The sequence below is a fragment of the Dromiciops gliroides genome, chromosome 5 (genome assembly GCF_019393635.1).
Source record: "Dromiciops gliroides isolate mDroGli1 chromosome 5, mDroGli1.pri, whole genome shotgun sequence".
Taxonomy (NCBI): Eukaryota; Metazoa; Chordata; class Mammalia; order Microbiotheria; family Microbiotheriidae; genus Dromiciops; species Dromiciops gliroides.
This window is the reverse complement of record NC_057865.1, coordinates 275776966-275802021: the sequence shown is the minus strand read 5'-3', so window position 1 is coordinate 275802021 and position 25056 is coordinate 275776966. Positions and strand designations below refer to the sequence as shown.

Genomic DNA, 25056 nt, shown 5'->3' with positions numbered 1-25056 from the left:
GCTTATGTGGTTAGTGGGGGTGTGTGGGAAGGGAAAGAGAGGAGCTCTCTTCCTCATTATCTAGTGAGCACCAGTTGTACAATGATCCAGCATCTGAAATTACAAGTACCAACTGTGTATTTGGCCACTTAATTTGTGGAATATAGTTCTTTCCTCCAAACAGTACAGTTTTATAAAGGGGGGGGGGATTATCTCTCTATTTAAATGTTTGCTTGATGTAATTTAACGTTCCCTAAGACCTCACAAGTTTTAGGGCTCTAGAGAGCCTTCTGTGTTCGCTTCTCCTTTATGGTGTGGTTAGAGTTGAAGGCACATTCTGTATTTTTTTTTTTCAAATCTTTTGATATTTGGGGAACAGCTGGGTGGCACAGTGGATAAAGTACCGGCCTTGGACTCTGGAGGACCTGAGTTCAAATCCGGCCTCAGACACTTGACACTTACTAGTTGTGTGACCCTGCGCAAGTCACTTAACCTTCATTGCCCCACCCCCCCCCCAAAAAAAAGAATCTTTTGATATTTATTGAGTACTTACATGGCCTATTTTCTCTGGTCACCACCATCAAATACAGCACACTGACTTACTAAAGGAAGGGTGAGACAGTATTTAGCGCTATAGAAGTATAATAAGAAAAGAAGTGAATTGAGGACCTTTGTGCAGCTCTGCCATTCATCCACTATGACTCCAGGCATACTGCTTACCCTCTCTCAGCCTCAACTTTCTCTTCTGTAAAATGGACGTAATGATAGTACCCACTGTACCGGGTTGTTGTGAGGATCAAATAGATGAGTAATGTGCTTTGCAAACCTTAAAGCTCTATGTAAATGCTAGCTGTTATTTATTAAGGAAGGGTCTAAACAGTTATTAAGCAACTGTTATAAATTCAGCACTGTGCTAAATGCTTTACAAGTATGATCTCATCCACTCTTTATTACCGGGCAATCACCAAGCTAGATGCTATGGATACAAATACAAAAGAATAGAACGATCCTTAATCGAAAGGAGTTTGTGCTCCCTCAGCCTTAGTTTCTGCATCTGTAAAATGAGAAGGTTGGATTAGATGATCTATGAGGTACCTTCCAGCGCTAAATCTTTGAACTTTGCCCCATAGAATATTTTTTTCCAGTTTTTCTCTGACCTCCACAGTGATTTCAGTGATCTTGTGTGAGGAACGCCCAACAGTACGCATGGTGTATTAAGGAGAAAAAGAAGGTTGAGTGATTTGAAACGCATAATAACAGAGGTGTTTGTCAGTCTGGATACATGTACCCATGATATGAAGGATTAATATTAGTGGGAAGGGCATTGAAGGTGGACAGATGAACTTGGGATCATGAGACCCATGAGTTAGAACCCCAGCTCTACCACTTACCACCTGTGTGACCTTGGGCAAAACCTTCAACTCTGGACCTCAGTGGCTCTGTCTGCTGTAAAGTGAAGGGACTGAATTAGATAATCTCCACAGGCTCTTTCCACACTAAATGAGATTTGGGGGAAAGGCGCCATTGGAATTGAACAGAGGAATTAGAAGACGGACACATTTCTTTGTTTTAGAAGGGGATTTTGTTGTGCTTTTTTGACTTATAAAGAAATGAACACTTCCCCTTCCCCCATAAAGCTCTGTCCAAAGCCTATTATCTTTCTAGAACCAAGCATCCATTTGAATGGCTATTTTGTAGCTCAGCAAGCCTGCCTGTCAGAAAATGAAATATTCAATTATTTGCAGCTGCATCATCAGATTTTTATGTTGAATGTTTTTTCACTCAATTCACACCTTTTCCCATTCCTCTTTTTTTCAGATTCTTAATGTAATAATAATTTTAAAAATCCATTTTCTATTTTAACACCCTGTCTTCCCTGGCTCCAGACCCTATTGCTCCCTGGAGGTATGTTTGCTGTGCTCAGCAGATAGATAGGTCCACATGGATCTTCATAAAAACTTACATTAGCAATTAAAATTCCACTAAGTAATGAGTCATGCTGCTCCTCCCTCCCGCTCCAGAGAAAATTTGAAGCCCACTCACTTTACTGCCTAACCGAGCTTTTTAAAAAAGTGTTCTCGTTTCCCCCGAGGGATTTAGTCCACAATTCATGCAGAGCCCAGCCCCCTCTTGTTCTCATCTTCAAGAAAACCTATCACTCCACCCTTGGGCTTCTCCTTATCCACTAAAAGAAAAGACAGTGTAGTTAGGAGAAAATCACCACGGAGGGTTTTTGTCCTAAAAACACCACGTTTAATTCTTGGGCTTCTCCTGAGCCACAGCTGGAGTGGATTTGGAATTTCAGTCAAGGGCTCTTGAGTTCTTAAGGGCACAGATGCTTCAATGAGAGCTTTGCTTTTTTCTAAGTCTAGAAAAGATTTGAACCCAGGTCCTCTTCATTCAAAGCCAGCTCTCTTTCTGTTGCCCTGTACTTACATCTAGATAAAAGAAGGAAGCAAGCAATTATTAAGTATTGATTGTGTAGAAGACACTTTATGCTAAGCAATTTGCAAATATTATTTCATTGAATCCTCAGAACAACACAGGGTGGGAGTGGGGGGGGTTGTAAATGTTATTATTATTCCCATTTTGTTGTTCATCCTAGTAATAGTAATAAATGTACTTCCAAAATCACTGAATTCAGTAATGTGAAAATATCTCGAGTAAGCTTTGTTACACATTGAAAACATATCTGTCCTTTATTCTGACTTAGAATCATTAGGCCTTTTTTTTTTAGAAATAATCTCTCTACCGGGGCAGCTAGATGGCACAGTGGATAGAGCACTGGTGCTGGAGTCAGGAGTACCTGAGTTCAAATCCGGCCTCAGACACTTAACACTTACTGACTGTGTGACCCTGGGCAAGTCACTTAACCCCAATTGCCCCCCCCCCCACACACACACACAACAAAAAGCCAAAACAAAACAAAGGAATTATTTATCAAATCCGGCCTCAGACACTTAACACTTACTAGCTGTGTGACCCTGGGCAAGTCACTTAACCCAAATTGCCTCACTAAAAAAAAAAAAAAACAAAAACAAAACCAAAAAAAAAAAATCTCTCTACCCCCAGCTTTCACTCCAAAAAACAAACATATAATGCTTACTGAGACAACATTACAATTATGGTATGGATTAGTGTTTTCAACTTTCCAAAGTACTTTCATGCCTCTCATTTTAGCCTAAATCAAGATTAATACCCATAATCATTCGATAGGGATGGGGCATTTCAGAGCCAGCCATCACCTTTGGAAATTAATATCCTGTGTGGTTGAACTGGTGAAATGTACCACAGGTAACTTTTCTAGATCTGTGTCATTTTAGGACCTGACCAGATTTTAAAATCGTGTTTTAGCGCAGACACTGTTCTTCCGAGATGAATTAGAAAACAGTGTAATGGAATGCTACAGCTGTGGATAAAGGAAGTTAGGAAGCCCTGGAGTCAGGAAGATTTGGACCTGAGCCCTGCCCCCACACACATATTGGCTGTGACCATGGGTAGGTCCCTTTAATGCCCCCCATCCCAAGCAGTTCTTTAAAAATGTAAATTAGGGGCAGCTAGGTGGCTCAGTGGATAGAGCATGGCCCTGGATTCAGGAGTACCTGAGTTCAAATCCTAACTCAGACACTTAACACTTAACTAGCTGTGTGACCCTGGGCAAGTCACTTAACCCCAATTGCCTCACTTAAAAACAAAATATTAAAAATGTAAATTAGAGGCAAGTTGCTGATTTACATAAGTGAAAGGATTTTTCAAGCTGGGAGCCCCACACCACCCCCACCCCCAAGTCCTGGACCCTTGCAATTCCTATATGTCAGCCTTGGGATCCTCTTGCTTGAACTCAAGAAAGGACAGTTAACCAGTCCATCCTAAATAAGGTCCTGACCCTTTTTCGTATCATGGCCCCCTGTGCAGGTCTGGTAAAAACACAGGAAATCTTTTTCAGAATCATGATTTTTCTTAAATGATTGAAAGGCTAAATTTTAACTAGAGGTTGGTGAAAAGAAAGATGTCACTTTTTTCCTATTCAAGTTTGTAGATTCCCTGTGATCCCATGATTAAAAAAAACCTGGTCTAGCTAGTGTTTTCCCAAAATCAAAGTAGTCTCCTTAAATATAAAAAGAGAGATTATAACTATAACATGTTTGTGCCTCTGGCTCAAGGGAAAGAGTGGTACACTCTATTTGGTACGATTAAAACTATAGGAGAGGGGCAGCTAGGTGGTGCAGTGGATAGAGCACCGGCCCTAGATTCAGGAGGACCTGAGTTCAAATCCAGCCTCAGACATTTAACTAGCTGTGTGACCCTGGGCAAGTCACCTAACCCCAACTGCCTCACCAAAAACAAACAAACAAACAAAAAAAACTATAGGAGCATAAATTTAGAGATGGAGACCATCTATTCTAACCCATTCATTTTTCAGATGGGGAAACTGAGGCCCACAGAAGGACAGTGTCTTGTCTCAAGGTCTCAAAAGTAACAGGGATTTGAACCCAGATCTTTTGATTTTGGAGTAAGCACTCTTTCCACTGTCCTGAGCCTGGATGGTTTAGGTTGAAAACAAGAAGAATAAATAAGATCAGTTGCCTGGATGGTGTGTCAGTTTAGAGAGTAAGATGCTGAAAGAGTAGAATGGCAAATGATAATTATGTCGTGCCTTAAAGTTTGCAAGGCTTCTCATATAGATTCTCTCTTTAGAGCCTTTGAGGTAGATGCTACCAATAAGTATTACATATTATTCGCATTTTTGCAGAAAAGGAAACTGAGTCTCAAAGAGAGTAGGTGATTTGCCAGTGACTATACAACTATTAAGTCTCAGAGATGGGATTTAGAATTCATGTTTTCCTATCTAGATAGTGGTAAAGTGGGTAAAGTGCCAGGCCTGGAGTGAGGAAGACTCATTTTCTTGAGTTCAAATCTAGCCTCAGATATTTACTAGCTTTGTGACCCTGGGCAAGTCACTTCACTCTGCCTCAGTTTCCTCATCTGTAAAATGAGCTGAAAAGGGAATGGCAAACTACTCTGCTATCTTTACCAAGAAAACTCCTAATGGGGTCATGAAGAGTCAGACATGACTGAAAGGATTCAACAACAAATTTCCCATCTCCAAACCTAGTGATCTATCCACAAGCTCCTTGACAGAAGGGCTTATTACATGCTTTGTGTTTGTAAACCCATTTCCTGGCATATAATAGGTATCTAATAAATGCTTGTTGGTTGATTGACTGATGAATGGATCTCTTACACCGTTTGTAAATCTAATTATTCTTAAATCTGAACCACACTGGATGATATTTGTTAAGATTCTGGTGGGCTTGATAAAGATCCACCTTCATAATTAGTAATGTCTTTGTAAGCTCTATGAGACTAGGATTGTTTCATTCATTGTCTGGCATAGAAGAGGTGCTCAATAAATGCTTGTTGACAGACTGGATAATTGGAAAGAAATGTTCACCTTCTTCTCTGTTTGTTTTAGTTTTCAGCTATATAGACATATGGCTCAAATGCTATAAGAATGAAGATAGACATTATAAAAGAGGTTTCATTTCCTGCCAACTTATTGATTTGGTTATTAGCTTATACCACAGGCTCTGCCATTTACTAGCTATGTGACCTTGGGCAAGTCACTTCTCTGAGACTTTTTCCTCATTTGTAAAAGGCAACAGTTAGACTAGATAATCTCTGAGGTCTAAGGTTCTCTGATTCTCTGACCATTTCTAGGCCAAAACTAATTACCGGTAGTGTCATTTAATGGCACCTTTATGATTTCCCTCTGATTCTTGCTCTCCTACTCTGTCTGGAGCTTTGTAAATGAAAGGTATTTCCTGTAAAATGAGCTGGAGAAGGGGACAGCTAGGTGGCACAGTGGATAAAGCATCAGCCCTGGATTCAGGAGGACCTGAGTTCAAATCTGGCCTCAGACCCTTGACACTAGCTGTGTGACCCTGGGCAAGTCACTTAACCCTCATTGCCCCACCAAAAAAAAAAAAAAGAGCTAGAGAATAAAATGGCAAACTACTCCAGTATCTTTGCCCAAAAAACCCTAAATGAGGTCAGGAAGAGTCAGACACAACTGAAATGGCTGAAAAACAAATGGAAGAGTTAAGGGGGAAAAAACCATGGACAAGTCTTACATAAGATCAAAAGTATGCGGGGATTAGTCATAGCCACAATGAGATCATGGATCCATTGACCTGCTAGAGTCTAAATTTTGCACCTTTCTCCTGGGATGAATACATATTGATCTTTTTTTTTTTTTTTAGTGAGACAATTGGGGTTAAGTGACTTGCCCAGGGTCACACAGCTGATAAGTGTTAAGTGTCTGAGGCCGTATTTGAACTCAGGTACTCCTGACTCCAGGGCTGGTGCTCTACATATTGATCTTAATACACATTCAGCACAATGTTCTACACCCAATATACCTACAGTCTGATAGGTTTAGAGGTCATGTGGATCATATTAAGATGACTCCTTTTTTTGGCTTTTTTTTGCCCCTGAAAAAGGTAGAGCTAAGGAAAAAGACATTTATGTGGCCACTGCTATTTCTCTAGCTTTGAAGTTTCCAAAGCACTTTACATTTATTATCTCATTTGATCCTCACAACGACCCTCTAGAGGAGGTGCTTTTATTATCCTCATTTTACAGATGAAGAAACTTGAGGCAGAGAGGGATTAAGTTACTTGCTCAGCAGTGAGCAGAATTCTAACTCAAGTCTCCCTGACTCCAAGTCTAGTGCTCTATGAAGTGTGCCACCTCCTGGAGCTGGGGTTCTTGAAGGTTTACAGATCATTTACAAAGGCACAGCATCATAGAGCTAGAAGGGGCCTCAGAGGTCACCAAACTGAGACCTAGAGATATAAAGTGAACTGAACACAGGTCATCAATAATCATGTATTAAGCATCTGCCATAAGTTAGGCAAGGAATACAAATATGAAGAATAAATCAATTTTGACTCTCAGAGAGGTTTCATTCTAACAGAAGAAATTAAATATATGTGTGTATACACATATAGCTATTTGTATATCTATACATACACATATACACATATAACTATTTGTGACATAAATGTAAAAAGAACAAATACGAAGTAGTCAAATATTACTCAAATACTTAAATACTATTCAAAGCTAGTTTGAGAAAGCAAACACCAGCAGAGTTGGGAGGATCAGAAAGAGTTCCTTCAGACAGTACACAGCCACAGATGCAGCAAGGAATACATATGGCCAGAGTAAGATTAAAACATAATTTGGAAATAGTTACCAAAAGAAAAAAAATACAATAGAATATAAGTAATGTTAATATGTGATCTTCTCAGTCATGTAGACAGCAGGGAACCTTATTTATGAATTAGTGGACCCTATTTCTATTTGAGTTTGATGCTACTGGTATAAATAGTGGTACTTGTACCATGTTTTGAAGGAAAAGAGGGACTCTATGAGGAAGAGGTGAAGTAGGCGCTCCAGGCATGGAAATTACCAGTACAAAGACATAAAGATGAGATATGGACTGGAATGTATGAAAAAGACAGAGAAAGACATTTGGGCTTGATGAACAGAGTATAGCAAGGGGGATGGTTTATAATAAGACTGGGACAAAAGTTGGGGGCCATATTGTGAAAGGCTAAAGAGATAAATTTATATTTGATCCTAGAAACTATAGGGAGTCACTGGCATTTATTGAGTAAGGAACTGGCATAGCTAAATCTGCACTTAAGGTAATAAGTGTAAAAAGCAAGATTTGTACCCCTATTCCTTGCCTCCAAAACCAGTATTATTCCCACTGACTCCTAAACTTTGCCCAGAAACAGCCTATGATACTGTTAGTAGAAAAGTTCACTCATTTCAATACTCAAACAGAAATAAGAATTTTTTTTCATTATTGGTTCAATTGTACTAATGTGGATTGGGCCGCCATTTTGTATTTTTCATTGTATCAGTGGGTATCCCCTATGAGAGTCTATGTGCTCTATTGCTATCTATGTAAAATCAAGATAATATGAGAAAGGCCCCTGAACACATTGGGAGAATCCTCTCTGGCAAAGTTATGGTAGGACATATACAAGAGTCTCACAGGATGGGCAGGCGGGGGGATAGATTGCAGTCCTCATTAATGGAGGGAATGCCCACATTGATAAGATCATAGTTCATTGGAGTAATGGAGTATATCAAAATGAAATATATCAAGGAATGAATAGTGTGAAAGGACCACCAAAGGCAGAGGGAGAACAGATTCAAGATTAGGGTCCTTAAAACAATTTCCAATAGGCATCCAAAGTGATGGGGATTTTGGCGGCGGAGGGGGGGGGAGGTTGACAAGGTGATTTTACAGTCTTGATCAATTTAAGCAAGTAGCAAAAAAGATGAAATCATCAGTTTGGAAGAAGGAAAGAAAATGTTTTTCTTGCTTTTTCTGAAGGCTTGTCTGAAGGCTTCTCCTTGTCTGAAATAGGACACTAAATTGTTAGGTGCTGGAAAATGTAGTTGGCCTTTTCCACCAGGTGTCAGGAAGTCTGTGGAGAGTAACTTCTCCTTTTGTTCTTCTCATGGGCAGTGGACCCCACGTCAGAAAATGTTGTCTATTCCCCAGGCACCGTGGATGTTTTCAGAACTGACTTAAATAAAAGAATGGACAAATATTTGTAATAATATAGAGCTCTGAGGTTTGCAAAATACCTTACACATGTTACCCATTTGATCCTTTCAACCACTCTGGGAGCTTGGTACTATCCCAATTTTACACATGAGGAAACTGAGGAAGACAGCTATGGTCACATAGCTACTTAAGATGAAAGGCAGATGATTTGACCCTCAGTTCTTTCTGGCTCCAAATCCAAAACTCTAACCATTTGGCCACCCAGCCACCCCTTATTAAGTATTCACAATGTGCCAGACATTATGCTAAGTGATAGCAATACCAATAGAAAAGCAAGATGGCCCCAGCTCTCCAAGAGCTCACATTCTAATTGGGGCAGATAACGTATAGAGGAAAGTTCAGTTGCAGTAACATTTTCTGAACACTTCATCACATCAATTTTTTAAGCCCCTGGGATTTTCCATTTAGAATTCCATCACATAAGTGTTACTTAAAAAGGCCCAATTTAACCATTGACCTCAAAATCTTCTGTCGTATAGCTGTAAAGAAGAAACCCCTGACGCTTTGGCAAAGCCTAACAACATATAACAAAACAGAAAGTTTGGAATAAGCGAACTCAGCAAACTCTCTTGTCGTCAGCCTCAGACTTGACAGCTCATCAGAGACAATAAAATGATGAGGTTCTTCTGACGATGACAGAGAGTAGCACCCTGATCCTATCAGGATCATGCAATATAGGCAGAGAGACTGGGAACCAAGTTTGTTAAGCTAAAATGAAGTCAGAGAGGGAGAGGGAGAGGGAGAGGAAGAGGAGAGAGAAAGAGAAACTTTATATTTCAGATACCTGTAATTATTTTTTCACCTTGAGTATGTTGGAAACAGTTGGCGAGTCATTGGGTACAATGGGAAAAGTGTTAAATTTGGAGGCAAAGGTCCTAGGTCCAAATTCCACCTTTGCCACTGGTGTAACACACACACACACACACACACACACACACACACACACACACACACACCCCATCAATAAAATCACAGTCAAGAGCAAAGATAATTTCTTTGCACCTGCTTAAAGACATTGACATTTGGGGTTTTTTAGAGAAGGCTTCTGGGATATACTTCCATTCTCTGGTCCCAAATAAAAATGAAAACAGATCATCTGCCTCCTGGTTCTCTGATCAGTGGCTTAGAAACTGGGCTATCATGAATCTGTCCGTTGTGAAGCACAAGAATTCTTCCGTTTTCATTCTTCTTCCTCCTCTGTCTTTTATTCCTGATAGTCACATGGAAGTTTGGTTTTCACTGAATCTTAGGGGTTGAAAGGAGCCTCAGAAATCATTAGAGGCAGTAAGAAACTAAGTAGTATAGTGGATAGAATGCTAGCCTTGGAATCAGGAAGACCTGATTTCTTATCTTGCCTCAGATATTTACTAAAAGTGTGACTTTCTAGAAAATTCAGGTACCCTCCCAGCCTCAGTTTCCTCATCTGTAAAATAGGGATAATAATAGCACTTATATCACAGAGTTTTGAAGAGGTTCAAATGAAATAATGTGTGTAAAGCTCTTTGTGAACCTGAAAAGTCACAATATGGTGAGAAGTTGGAAAGATAAATGAGAAGTAAATTGTGGAAGGGCATAAATGCAGGCTAAGAAGTATGCATTTTAGGGGCAGTTAGGTGGTGCAGTGGATAAAGCACTGGCCCTGGATTCAGGAGAACCTGAGTTCAAATCTGGCCTCAGACACTTGACACTTAATAGCTGTGTGACCCTGGGCAAGTCACTTAACCCTCATTGCCCCGCAAAAAAGTATGCATTTTGTTCCAAGAAGTCATAAGGGACCATTGAATCTTTTCTTAATCAGGGAGTACTATGGTCAGACCCATCAGAATGATCAATTTGCTAGCTATATGAAGGATGGTTTAAAGTAGAAAGAGAAGAGAGAGTCTGAATTGGAATGATTGAAATTTGAGTAGAAAGGAGGGGACAAGGGTGGAAGATACTGTGAAGGCACAATCAGCAGGACCTGGCAACTGATAGGACATGGTGGGGTGAAGATGGGGTAGAGGGCAGAGATGGATCCTAAGTTATAAGCCTGAAAGATAGGGGATGATGGCACCAGAAGCTGGAAAATTAAGAAGGTGCTTGAGTCCAGGGAGGAAATTGATGTGGTCACTTTCCGATACGTGGATCATAGAGTCAGACTGGAGATTAAGACTTAGCACCTACCAGTTCTTACATGTTAATGAGAAAGGAGCGACGTGGCATGGTGGATAGAGAGCTGGAGCCAGGGAGAACTGGAGTTAAATCCTTCCTCTGATATGCTGGCTATATGACCCTGGACAAGTCCTTTAACATCCCTAGGCAATGCCCTAAGACTCTAGATTTCAGAAGAGGTGCTGATCTGCCTTCTTAAAGGGCACCTCCTTGTGCTAATGAAATCACAGGTCCAGCCCTAATCCCTATATAAATGGAATCAGAGAATCATAAAGATATGGTCCGTCAGGTAAGGCATTAAGTTAGATAACCACTGAGGTCCCTTCCAACTTGGGACCATAGAATCATAGCTCAAGGGCTGGAAGAGACCTTAGAGACCACCTGCTCTGACTGTTTTACTTTACAAATGAAGAAATTGAGACCCAGGGTTAACTAAATGGCCTAAGGTCACCAAGCATCAAAGGAGAGATTCAAACCCAACTCCTTGAGTAACCCATGATCATGTGCTAAATATCTGAAGCAGGATTCCAATCCAGGGCCTCCTAACTTAAAAAGATGTCCCTTCTATCCACCACTCCAGGATGCCTCTCCGAAAGCCAGACCACTTAAAACATAGAACCCACTTGCTACTTTTCTGATGATCACAATATCCCTTTCCTTGTACTTCCCCGAGACATGAATGTCTCAATAACTTTGAAGCGATCCGGGCTGCCAGGGAAAATTACTCCCTGCCTTTATTGCTGATAATCAGCATCATTCAATCTTATTCCGAATTCTTAGCAACATTTAGGAAACCTGACATCCTTAGCCAAAGTGGGGTTATACATAGAGAGCTCCTGTATCAATTGCCCTATCTTTTCCCACAGAGAAATTCCCTGTTCAGTTATGGGACAGTCCTTTGGCTCCAGTCAAACTATGGAAGGTGCATGCACAGTGTGTTCATGATCTCTGCACATGAAGGAGATTCAGTGGAAAGAACACTGACTCCAGAATCAGAGGAAATGAATTCAAATCCCACTCCTGAAGCTATGACCTTTGACAAATCACTTCATGCCTCTGAGCCTCATTTTCTTCATCTATAAAATTATCAGGTTGGACAGAATGGCCTCTGAGGCCTGCTCTAGGGCTGTGAGTCTATATCTGTGTCTATATTTTTAGAGGCAACTGGGTGATGTAGTATATTGGAGTATTAGAATTGGCGTCAGAAAGAACTTAGTTTCAAATCCTGCCTCTGCCCAATATTAACTATGAGACTTGGGCGAGTCATCTCTTTGAACCTCAGTTTCCTCCCCTGTAAAATTGGAATCAATGGTGTCCAAGGTCCCTTCGAGCACTGAATCTATGATTCTATCATTTCCACACCATGACAAGGCTCCTTCAGAGAAAGGCAATACAAATAGAGCATGGGAAAAATCTCCCAAGGTTCACATTTCCTTTCATATGATCAACTCCTGTGCTGTGTAGCCTAAGTTAGGAGGCAAGAATGAGAAAAAGCAATGTCCTTATCTAGAGTGATAAGAGAGACATGGTCCCCTTTCCAAGTCAGGTCAAGAACTTTCATTCACAGGAAAATGGGGGCAGGCCTGCAAGTTGTGACTTCCAGGGTTCAGTGTATCCTCATGAATGTAGCTAGCACTCCTGTCTGGGAAGACAAGATGAATAAGAGGTCTTTGGTGCTCATGTTGTTCTGTGACTGAACTGAGCATCTGTGACTTTCTACTCTTTGACAGATTTTACCTTGTCTGAATCTCTGCTCAAGAGGCTGTGGAGTTTGCTAGTAAGAGGATGAGGCAGCATCTTTGTAAGGATGACCTTTTCTTTCTGTCTTTCAGGTTATTTTACCCAATCTGTGGGTTGTTGTTTTAAAGTCACTGCTCTCGAAGAGATGGGATTTTTTTTTCATTTTTCCTTTAACTTGAATTCTAAAATTGAGCCTTTAACAAAGACTGTTGAGTCCTTTGATGGATTTGGCAAGTGGCCTCAAATGTTCAAGAATTAGGCCATGGGGGGATGCAGGGAAAGGAAAGGATATGTGGGGGGAGTTTCCGGGTAAAATCAAGGCAGAAAACTTCCACTCTGGTGGCGTCCTGTTTAAAGGTTCCATTCATTCATGTTTCCTTAATAATAGCCTTAGAGGCAGCATGGCTTGTTGGCTAGAGAGATCTGCCATCTGCCCTGTAGCTGAATTTCCTTTTACATCTTATTTCTGCCAACATCTTGAGGACAGGGACTATCTTTTTTCTATTTATCAGTCAATAAACATTTATATTATCTACTATGTGCCAGGCATTGTGCTAAGCCCCAGGGTTACAAAGAAAAGTAAAAAACAGTCCTTGCTCTCAAGGAGTTCACAGTCTAATATGTACAAATAGCCTGAACACATATGGATAAACTAGAAATAATCAACAGAGGCAAGGCACTAGAATTAAGAGGGATCAGGAAAGGCTTCCTCCTAGAAGGTGAAATTTTAGTTGGAACTTGAACAAAGCCATGAGGGAAGGAAGCATATGCCAACATTTAGCATAGCACTCAACCTATAGTGAGTGCTTCGTAAATACTATAATGATTCATTTTCATTCATTCATAGAAAGTGGCCTGGGAGTCAACAAGTCCTGGGTTCCTGTCCTGCTTCTGAGCTATGTGACCTCAGACAAATCACTTAAACCCTCAATCCCTCCTGCATTTCTCTGAGATGCTTAAGTTTCAGAGCAGGTGCAGGTCTGCGTTGGTGAAGAAAACTCCCTCACCTGGGAGTTCCCTATATCAATGAAATTCCAAGTCCAGTCCCTCTCCCTAATAATAGCTAACATTTATATATTACTTTAAGATGTGCAAAGCTTCATTGAAAAGGTCAAGTGTAAAGCACAAGTACCATTAAAATGTCAGCTTTTAACTCTTTGAAAGTCTTTAGAATGCCTACTGAACTCAAACTGCTGAAGCTGTGACTCTCTCTTACATAAATAAAGCTTGAGCTTAGATCTTTGCCCTCCCCGGCGGCACCTTGAAGAAGATGCCACGGACTGTGGGAAAAGAAGCAGGAATGTACATGGCTACTGGCCATCCCCTAAACATTGACAGATGGGAGAGACTGTGTCTTGTTCCGCCTTGTGTCCCTCCACACTCCCTCACAATGTGCCTGCTACCTTGTGGATGCCAGCAAAGGTTTGCTGACCAAAGGGACAGCAGAGGTCAAGCATTTATTCAGCATCTTATCTCTGCCAGAAGCTATGCTAGGTATGGAGGGTACAAAAACGAAGGTGAAATTGTGCTTCCCTTCAATCAGCTTAGTTCAAAGGAGGAAGCCACAAGTGTGTGTGTGTGTGTGTGTGTGTGTATATGTACACGTGTATACCTATATACCTATACCTATCCATGTGCATGTTGCTTCCTCTCTCCATAGAAAGATATAAAGTATGTGTGTATATGTGCATAAACACTTGCATATATGCACCTCTATCTATTTTGTTTATAAATATATACATGTACATATGCATACATTTATTAACATATGTACCTTATATCTATTTTGTTTTTAAATGTATATATACAGAGAGATAGACAAAATTGATATAAGGTGACCCGGGCAGGTAGATAGCCCAGCAGCTAGGACAAAAGTCCCAATGACAGCACTTGAACTGTCTTGAAGGAAACCAGGGGTTTCAAGAGACAGAATTTGGAAGGGAACACATTCCAGCCATAGGGTACAGCTTATACAAAGGCCAGAGATGGGAGATGGAATGACAGTATTTCTGATAGAACTTATGAAAATAAGGTAATGACATCAACTCCAGAGTTCTAAACCTTACTGCCTTTGACTAGAACCTCTTATTTCCCCTCCCGCGCGCGCGCACACACACACACACACACACACACACACACACACACACACACACACAGCCTTCCAGTTGAGAGGCAGTGCATGTAGCATATGGGTACAGTAACAGTTCAACTACCTAAAGAATAAAAATAAAATAAATATATAACCAGGGAAAACTTCCTCTAGAGGAAACCAATCTGCAAACCTTAAGACACTATGGAAATGCAAATTGTTGCTTTTATTAGCATCCACATTTACTCTCATTAACCTGAGAGCTTGACAGTTAAATACAGACTTTTTACAAGTTATTTTTTTTAATTTAGGATTTATTCATTTATTGATATTCTGGGGGGTTTTTTTGAGTCCCAAATTTTCTCCCTCTAGCCCTTCCCCCACCCATTAAGAAGGCAAGTAATACTCTCAGGAGTGCAATGATCCAGGACAATCCCAAGGAACTAATGAGGAAGCTTATTATGCACTGCTATAGAAAGAAGTGATAAAAAGAGCACTAGTGGATTGTACATATATAACCTGATTGCGATCTTGTGGAGGGGGGAGGAAAGGGAGGGAGAAAAATTTGGAATTCTAAATCTTACGGAAATGAATGTTGAAAACTACCCTTACATGTAAATGGAAAATAAAATAAATGTTTGTTGAGAAGGAAAAAACAAACAAACAAAAAAAAGAAGGCAAGCAATATGATAGCAATTATACCTGTAAAGTTATGCAAAACATATCCATGAACTTTTTTAAATCCTTAGACAAGGACGCCCATCCCAGCTCCGTCCCTAACTGGCTGTGTGACTGAGCAACCTTACTTATCTGAGCCTCAGTTTCTTTATCTGTAAAAGCAACAGTCTAGATTATATGTTCTCTAAACTTAACCATCCTACTCCAAAATAATAATAAACTATCTTCTAAAAAAATGCTTTTAAATTCCAAGTTCCATTCAGACTCACTATCTACCTAGTTATTTGACATTATTGAAGCTTTACTGCTTTTGAAATGAACCTAAATCATTACTTGTGCTCTGAATTGCTGCCCTGGAGCCATGATTTATGAAATGGAACCCTACTGAGTGACCTGGAACACTGAATACCATTTCAGATGCAGGACTGCATCTGAAAGCTTGCCAATGGTCTGCTGGTTGATTGTGTGTCACTGGAGGGCTGTTGTTGTTATCCATAGGGTGGTACCTACACCAGCGATATCCATTAAAGCAAAAATGTTGATTTGGATGCGGGAAGGACATGAGCTCAGTACCAGGCTTTCCCCAATACCTTTGGGTCCAGTAGGCTCAGAAAATCAACCTTGGAGAAGAAGTATTTAGGCATATTTCAAACACAGTAAAACATTAATATTGCTTATTTACCTAGTAGGAGGGTCACTCCAAGTTAGTAAACTATCTGCATTTTACCTTCTGCTTTCTTGGGAAAGGAAGGGAACAGAACAGACCTGAGAAGCAGAAAGAAAAGGAGAGGGAAGGGAAAGAGAAGAAAATGGAGTGGGAAGAGAAAAGCAAGGAAAGGGAAAGGAAGGGAAGGGAAGAAATATTGATTGAGTACCCACTATATACCAGGTACTATGCTAAGCACTTTACCAATATTATCTCATTATGAAGTCACTAATTGCTTTTTCTCCTCCTATTTGGAGTGAGAAAGACTTGGATTCATTCAACTCCCACTTTTGTCACTCACTAACTGTGAGACCCTGGGCAAGTCCCTTCACTTCTCTGAGACTAGGCAACTCTCTCATCCTATAATCAGTTAGTTATAAGAAGTCTCTCAAGCATCTAATATGCCTCAGGCACTAGGGATACAAAATGAATATGAAATAGTTCCTGTACCCAGTGCTTGGAACATAATAGGTGCTTAATAAATGCTAGTTTACTAACTCAAAAAGCTTATCAGGAGAGACAAAGTGTACATATGTAGATATAAATGAAATATGTACAAAAGAAAAAAAATCACTGAGGGATGAGAAGGCACTAGCAGCTGGGAGGTTCAAGAAAGACTGTAGAAGGTAGCTCACAAGTAAAGTTTCAAAGGCAACCAAACATTCAGAGGCAGAAGTGAAGAGGAAGAACATTCCAGGCATCAACATGCAAAGGCACAAAGATGGAAGATGGAACATCAGGTATAAGGAACAATGAGAAGCCAATTTGGCTGGACTGTAGAATATGAGTAGAAGTAGTTTGTAATTGGCTTGGAAAAGTAGGCTGAGGTTGATTGGTAAATAAGGGCTTTAAATGCCAAATGGAGGAATGAGGTAATAAGGAGCTGCTGAAATTTATTGAGCAGGGGAGTAATGTGGTGAGGCCTTTGTTTTAAGAAAATCACTTTGACAGCTCTGTGGGAAAGTCTAGAAAAGAGAGACCAATTAGGAGCCTCATGCAATAGTCTAAACTAGAGGTGTCAAACATGGGCTGCCAGGCACATACAGTCTACAGTACTCCCCAGGGTGGCCTAAACCAAATTAAGATGTAATTGGGAAATATTATACTAAAATACAATAAAATATAGATAACATCACATTTTAAAACTAATCTGTGGCCTGTAGGGATCCTTAATGTATGACTTAGTGGCCCCATTTCTATTTAAGTTTGATACCACTGGTCTGAAAAAGAGTTGATCAGAGACTGAACCAAGATGGTGACCTTGAGAATAGAGAAAAGGGAAATGGGTGGAAGAGATGTTTTGGAGAAAGGATCAACAAAAGTTTGCAACTGATTTGGATATATGAGATCCAGGAGAGAGAAATTGTAGACAAGTTACAATCAGCACTGATGAAAGGAGTTTCTCATGCAGATGGAAAGTATTGACACATCTGCATAGTCTCACATGCTTGCATTAGTGCTAGATTTTACATTAATGGTATGATTTTGTGTGGGCCATTTAAACATGCTGAACCTCAGTTTTCTCATTTATGAAATGAGGAGGTTGAATTAGAGGTTTAGTGTGTGTTGTTGTTGGGTTTTTTTTTGTAGCCCCTTCCACTTTGTAACATTAAAAAGTTTGAGTCATAGTTTCTGGGTAATTAATCATTTTATTAATAATGCTAGCATTTTGTTAATAAAAAGGTCGGTGAAACTCTTGATTGCCAAAGACCCCTCATGACAGTGGGCTCACAGTTTATATGCCCTTGAAAGAGTGGGTATTCCTGAGGGTGGCAATCAATTCTGATTGGTTAAAATTTAATGAGGAGAATGAATATTTACAGAGGTAGACTCATTCTAATGAAGGGGGGTAAATTACCCAGCCTTGGGCAATCTAATAAAAGAATTTTTCCCCACCCAAACCTTTGTGGAGCACACTGGGCTCCCTCCCCCCCCACCCCCCTAGATTAAAATACTTCCAAGATTGGGTGGGGTCTGAACAGGATTTAGGAGAGAGTTGATTCAATCTCATTATTAGTAATGTCCTTCAGATACTGTACTTTGAAATGAGGACTTTAGGAAAAGGGAAAATTCTGGATCTCCTCAAATCATTGATTATTATTAATAATCATTTCTCTCAACTTCTAGACTTCTATGACTCTATAAAGGGCATACAATTTATACAAAAGAATTAGATTAAGTCTAAAATGATGCATGCTTCAAAGATATTTGACAAGAATGCTTTTTCCATTTAAAATGAGGATTCCAGTGATACATAGTTCATTTCAAACACCTGATGAGTATTGGAATTAACCAATGCCAGGGGCTTTATAGATCCAGGAGGCAACTCACTGGAGGATGGAAAGGGTGGAAAACAACAAGGGTAAAGAAAACCTCTCCCAACTAAGGAAAGAGCATGAAGTTTAGAGGGAAATAATTGAGAGTGGAAGGGCAGTACTACTCAGAAGCTCATCTGGAAGGGCGTTTTGGTTAATTCACAGGAAACTGATCTCTTTTGCCAGTTTCCAAAATGTGAGCCTGTTGCTCAACAAGCCATCTAGTTTGAAGACTGAAAAAGGTGAGGGGGAAATAGGACCACCAAGCAATGACTGAACTCTAGTATCTATTCTGGAAACAGATGTGAGGACTCTGGCCCTCACTCTTTTTATCACTTCACTCTGTGTAGTTTTCACTTAGATGCAGACTTTGACATTGCTATTTTTGCCAGCTCTCTGGGTGCTGTGATTGTTACTCCTCTCTTCTAATGCCTCTTGTTGCCGTCCGCTCAGGAATGCTGTGGATTATTATAATGCTTAGCAAATTTTTCGTTGCTCAGCAACTATGAAGGCTGTTCTCATCCATGTTCTAGCATTTAAGGAGGTCATTTTTTAATGACAAAATTGATAAGGATGGAAGAGAATATAAGAGGTCATTTTTTTGCATCTCCCTGCATTTGGTTTGGCCTGGTGTATGATGGCACTAGTATATTGTGAGGGAATAAAGGGGCATTATCAGCTCAATTTGCTGGGATGGAAATCAAAGGCCACCTATGGTGGGAAGTCTAGACAATGTGATGTACCAAATAGCATACTATATTTGGAGTCTGGAAGACCTAGGTGCTAATTGCTCCACCTACACTCACCAACTGTGTGATCCTGGGCAAATCATCTCACCTCTCTGTCCTCTGTTTCCTCCCCTATAAAATGACGGTATAAATTCAATGGACTCTAAGGTTCTTTCCAGCCAGCTTCAAATTCACGATCTTATGATCAGTAGGGAAGAGAATGAGAATTCTTCCCAACCCTAACTATTCCTCCCCAGCCTCTCATACACACATTGACACTGCCTGAGCCATTAATCAGGCTCTGGAGACTTCTTTCCCCTCAAGTTCCACTAACGGGAGATTTATACTATATGTATATGTTTCCAAAGTGGAACAGTAACTAATGGGAAAAACTTCCTATTTTTTTTTTGTCTTCTGATTGAAGACACTGAAGACAGATCAATAAAAAGTTTTGATCTTTATGAAGGTTTCCTGAAAGCTTCAAGGAGGGGGGGGGGAACCTTAAATGGGGATATATATGAAGGGATGTGGGAAAGGGAGAGAGGCATGAAAGAATTTCAATTGCCAGGGTTGGGGAGGTAAATTCCTACTCTTTCAGTAGGAAGAGATAGTAGCATTCATAAAGAATCAACCTTTCCCTTTTCATTGAATTTCTTATATAGCCTTTTTCCTCCTGGTTTTTGTTAGTGCTGTAAAGAAGTACTCATGATTTTTAAAAATTTATTTTGTATCCTGCTATTTACAGAAGCTTTAAATCATCTGTTAAGCGTGTTTTACTGATCCTCCAAGGTTTTCTAATTACCTGCAAATAAGGCTACATCTCCTCTTTGCTGATATTTGTGACTTTAATTTCTCTCTAAGTATTTCTAAAACTATGTCAAATAATAGCAGATTGCAAGAGGCATCCTTGTTTACCTGTTTCTTTGAAGAAAGCATCCATTGTTTCTCCATTGCTAATAGTAGCTCTTGACCTTATATATATATATATATATATATATATATGTATATATGTATATGCTTTGTATCATATTAAAGGAACACTATTTCTTTTGGCAAATGTGAAAAACAGCAGTTTTCTTTTCTAAAAGCTGATATTGTTACCCTCTGGTAGGATCATGGTTTTTCCCTCAGCTTGAAATGTAATCAACCAGTCAAAAATCAGTTTCATTAGCAAAGAAGATTACTTTGCAACAGATGACTAAAAATGTTAAACATTTATAAGTTGGGGTTTTTTTAAATGTTATTGTTTTACCATTCTCTTGATTTTCCTTGCAAAGTCTTTGAGTCCACTTGGGGAGTTGTCAATGTTGAAATATTTTCCAAGATAAGATATAGTTTTCTGTTTATATCAGCAGTCGTCTGTCTGTGAAATATGGACGAACCAGAATGCAGGATTTCCATTCTCAGCGATCCATCAGGTTCATAATGTAAGACAATGAACGGTTATGTTCTCTTTATCAATTTGCACCGTGTGATGTCTTGCCAAGTGTTGTGAGCAGTTATCAACAGGTGCTATGTCCTGAAAATGCCGGATGGTTTGTAATGTCCCCTGATACTTGAGGTTCTTTGTCTGTGCCTTCATTTATCATGCCTCGTGATTGGTCAGTGTGTGTGTGGGGGGGGGGGGGGAAACATGTCTGGAGTCAGAGTATACTCAGCTTTTGAAGTCTTCAGTCACAACCCACCCCATGCCAGTCTTAATCTCTATCCTCAATGTCTATGTTGACTTGCTTTTGCAGGGAAGATGGAAAAACCAAAGTAACATGTCCGTTTGTCCTCTTCCTCCCCATCTTGTACTATTTCCCTCTCCGTGAGGTCCTTCTCTCCACCACCCTTGTGTCTCCTATGCCCTAGTGCAGAATTCTATGCTCTTTGCTTTTAGCTAGCCTAACATTAGTATGATTTGCATGACAACCTGTATGAATTTCATGCAATTTGTTCAAGAGCAGAAAAATATGTCACCGAGGTGCCAATTCCAAGCTAAACAGTAATTCTCAACCTTTCTCATTTGACAGTGGTTTTGATTGACCAGAAGGTCAGTAAAATTTCTATTCGTTTTACTCCAAAATATTTAACACTAGAACTTTATTTCCAACTCACCTTCTAATAGTATGGAAGAGTTCCTTTTTATTTGGAAAAAAATCAAACATTTTAATTCAATTTAATTTTAATTTTAAAATTCCACAATGGAGTAGGAAGACTGGTGGATCCCAATGAGCCAAGAAGGCATTGAATCCAACCTTGGCAAGTGGACTGTTGTCCAAAGACCAACCTGGCCAAGCTCAGAAGGGTCATCACCAGGAGTTTGGATATCCACACTAGGAAGAGCACTGGCTCTAGAAACTCAAATACTGCGTCTGCCACATACTACCCATGTGATTTTGGCCCAGTTACTTTCTGGGCCTCAGTTTCCTCATCAGTAAAAAAATGAGGGGGGCAGCTAGGTGGTGCAGTGGATAGAGCACTGGCCCTGGAGTCAGGAGGACCTGAGTTCAAATCTGACTTCAGACACTTGACACTTTCTAGCTGTGTGACCCTGGGCAAGTCGCTTAACCCCCGTTGCCCTGCAAAACACAAAAAATGAGATAAACTAAATGGCTGCTAAGTTGCCTTTCAACTCTAAATCTATGATCCTCTGAATTTTTTTTTTCCTGGCCATGGCAGGAAAAAAATTTACTCATAAAATTTACTAAGGCATGAAAGGCCAATGATGAGTGTCAAGGAAAGAAGTCTCTGAACCAATGAAATTATTGATCCTTGAAGTATGAAATGTGAAGACTCAATATGTGGAGGGAGTTTGAACCCTCAGGCTTTCTCAATAGCCTGGTTGAGAATCACTAATCTGCACTTAATTAGCAAAGGAGGCCCTCTCTCAGTGTGCTATATTGAAAAGACACTGGGTTTTTTCAGTGCATGGTTTTTTCAAATGGGAAAGGTACTGGCTTGTGGGATCTGCCATGTCCTTGTAGTCAGCGTATGATCGTTGCCTGATATTGCTATAGAACCTAGAGAATGGTGTCTGTACAGTTACTTCAGGAGTCCCCCCAAAACTTAAATGAACTGTGGGAAGCTTTTAAGTGTTCAAAAGTGACTCTCTTCTTTGAATAACCTTAGAAGTCTGGCTCATAAGAGGAATTCTGTTACATTCCATTCCAAAAGCATTTATTAAACATCTGATGATAAAAAAATTAAAAAGAAAGAAAGAAGCAATTCCTGCCCTCAAGAAGCTTACCTTCTACTGGGAGGAAACAGTCTATACACGGATATAAACAAAATGACTATAAAATAATGTGCATGGGGAAAGCACTAACTGAGGAGTATAGTGTAGCATGAAGCTCTCTGGTCTTGGGGGCAGGAAGACAATGCCCAGACATTTATTAGCTGTGTGATGCAGGGCAAGTTACCTAACCCTCTCTGGGACTCAGTTTCCTCATCTGTAAAACGAGGGAGTTGGACTCAGTAAATTCTAAGGTCCCTTCTAGCTCTAAATATGGCCCCCAAAGTGCTAAATGATCTTTTGGCTATGAGAGCCTGCATTTGGGAGCATTTGGGGGCTATGTTTTCTTATATTTACACTGCATATATGAAAATACATTCTAAGTAAATATGCAGCTCCAGACAGAGCATTCTTTGAAGCCTGAAGGGATGCCAAAAATAAATACCATCCTGTATATCTCATGTACATGTATAGCTTGATAGGCAAGCCAGATTTATTAGAAATATTGAAGGCAAAATCCTAAAAACTGCAGCTCCTGTGACAACATTCTAATAGGATTAGGCTCTGTTGCCTATTCCACTACAAGCACCGAATAAATAAATGAGTACGGGTCAGGTTAGAGACAAGGAATAGGTGGGCCAAACCAATCAGGGAAGAAAGATTAAAAAGCTTCTACAGAAACAAAAATCAATTAAATCCTAATCAAAGAAGGTGTTGATAAGGCTTAGGAGACACCCTGCTTTTCTTTTTCATTAAGAAAAGTTAATGCATAATTATGGCTTTTAATTACTTGCAGCCATCATTGGGCAACTTCTTTAACTCAGAGGATGTGAAGCTTAGAATATACAAAATGTCCCCCCAATTCAGTTTCCTTTGCATTTAGAACAAGATTTTAAAATAATAATTTTAATAATAATGTGGCTTTTTCTGAGAAAGCTAAGTAAGATTTTTCATCCCATAATTTATTTTAGATTCTGTAATACATGCTAATGAAAATGGTCCACCTAGTCACCTTTTAATAATGGATATTGAGGCATAATTGTGCAGGAAAAATATCACTGTATCCTGACTTTTTCTTTCCCTGAGCCTCAGTTTCCCTATCTATAAAATGATAGGGTTGGACTATATGAGGCCATGAGCCTGTGTTTCCTTCTTACAGTGAGCAGACTGCATTTCTGCCTCCTCAAGTACATGAAATTCAGGTCCCTGTGGTCCTGGCAGCTCCAGCACAATCCTGCCGGGCTTTTACATTTACCCACAGCAGGTATGAAGAAAGCTGAGGACCGGGTTATATAATGCAAGGCTAGTCACAGCTATCACATCCTTTTATCTCTGACAGTTGGTACAATAAGAAAGACCCTGTGAATACTTGTTGAGCTGTATAGCTTATGTTAACTCTCCCTATCATTTTAGGATGCCATCATTTTTTGTTCCATATAAGGCCTTTTTAAGGCAAAGTTCTCCCTCTTTTATTGATTTCCTTCAGTATGTGTAAATGACCTTGGAAAAATAGCTCCAAGGCTCTGTACAAAAACAAGGAGAGAAAGGAATTGAACAACTACATAGTTAATATAAGAGGCAGCCACTGCCTAGTGGAGAGAGAGCTAGGAAGAGCTGATTTTGGACCCATATTCGCTGTATGACCCTGGGCAAGTCATTTAACTAACCTCTGTTTGCCTTAATTCACTAGAAAAGGAAATGGCAAACAACTCCGGTATCTTTGCCAAGAAAACCCCATACAGGGTCACAAAGAGTGAGACATGACTAAACAACATGCTGTGTTGTATTTTTATTTATTTTGTTAAATATTTCCCAGTTACATTTTTAATCCAGTTCTAGCCACACTCAGGAGTTTTACAAGTGGTTTATGGCTATGGGAGTTTGACATCTCTACAATGTAAAACTTGCCCTATTTTCCAACATTGCTGTTGTCCCATTAAGACAGACTGAAGTAGATAGGACTAACTCATAAAAGCCCTTATAAATCCATGATGTCTGATAAGAATTATTTTAACCACCATTAATTAACAAGTGTTTCATAAATGCCTCTATGAGGCCAGCCACAGTACTAAGTGCTAGATAGGAGACCTTCAAACACTGTAAAGACCAGTAAATTATTCAGTCCTTTGTATAACAGTTGGGTGCTAAATACAGGTCTATGCTAAGTAGGTTAAACTCTTGTAATTTTTTTTTTTGTTTGGGGTTTGTTTGTTTTGGCGGGGCAATGAGGGTTAAGTGACTTGAGAAAGTCACACAGCTGCTGTCAGGTGCTGGATTTGAACTCAGGTCCTCCTGAATCCAGGGCCAGTGCTCTATTCACTGTGCCACCTAGCTGTCCTCAACTCTTGTAATTTTAAATAAATATTGCCATGGTTGCCCCCAGCTATATCTCCATGAAAGGTGATTATGACTTATAAACATACTAATATAAGTTTAAACTGTGCCAAGACTTTTGGAACACCCTGTTTTTAATATTGAGACTTTGAGGACTCAATTTTGGTTTTGCTTTTCATTAACACTTTTCCCCCAAAGGGAGAAGTTACCAAAATGTGTAACGAGTGACTCGGCTTCTTTTTCAGTTTTCAAAACCTCAGAGAATACTGGTCCTCCTCAGGTGTGTCACTGTAATGCTATGCACACCTGTTGTTGGTCAGAGCTTCCCAAATTTCAGATTTCCACATGAGCATCTTTTCTCCGACTCCCAAGAGTTGCTTCTAGGCAGGGTTTACTCTCTTGGTCCCTCCTTGAAGACAACCGTGAGGCTAGGCTTTGGGAGCCCTGGACAAAACTGTGACTTTGC

General features: G+C 39.9%; 1 protein-coding gene across 1 annotated transcript in view; it reads left to right on the top strand.

Annotated features, from left to right (window-relative positions):
* ANKS1B (ankyrin repeat and sterile alpha motif domain containing 1B) overlaps positions 1-25056 on the top strand; it is a 1325415-nt gene that overhangs the window by 1224692 nt on the left and 75667 nt on the right. Inside the window, 1 exon segment of the mRNA XM_043965259.1 lies at positions 20392-20466. Within this exon segment, the coding sequence (XP_043821194.1) occupies positions 20392-20466 (75 nt within the window).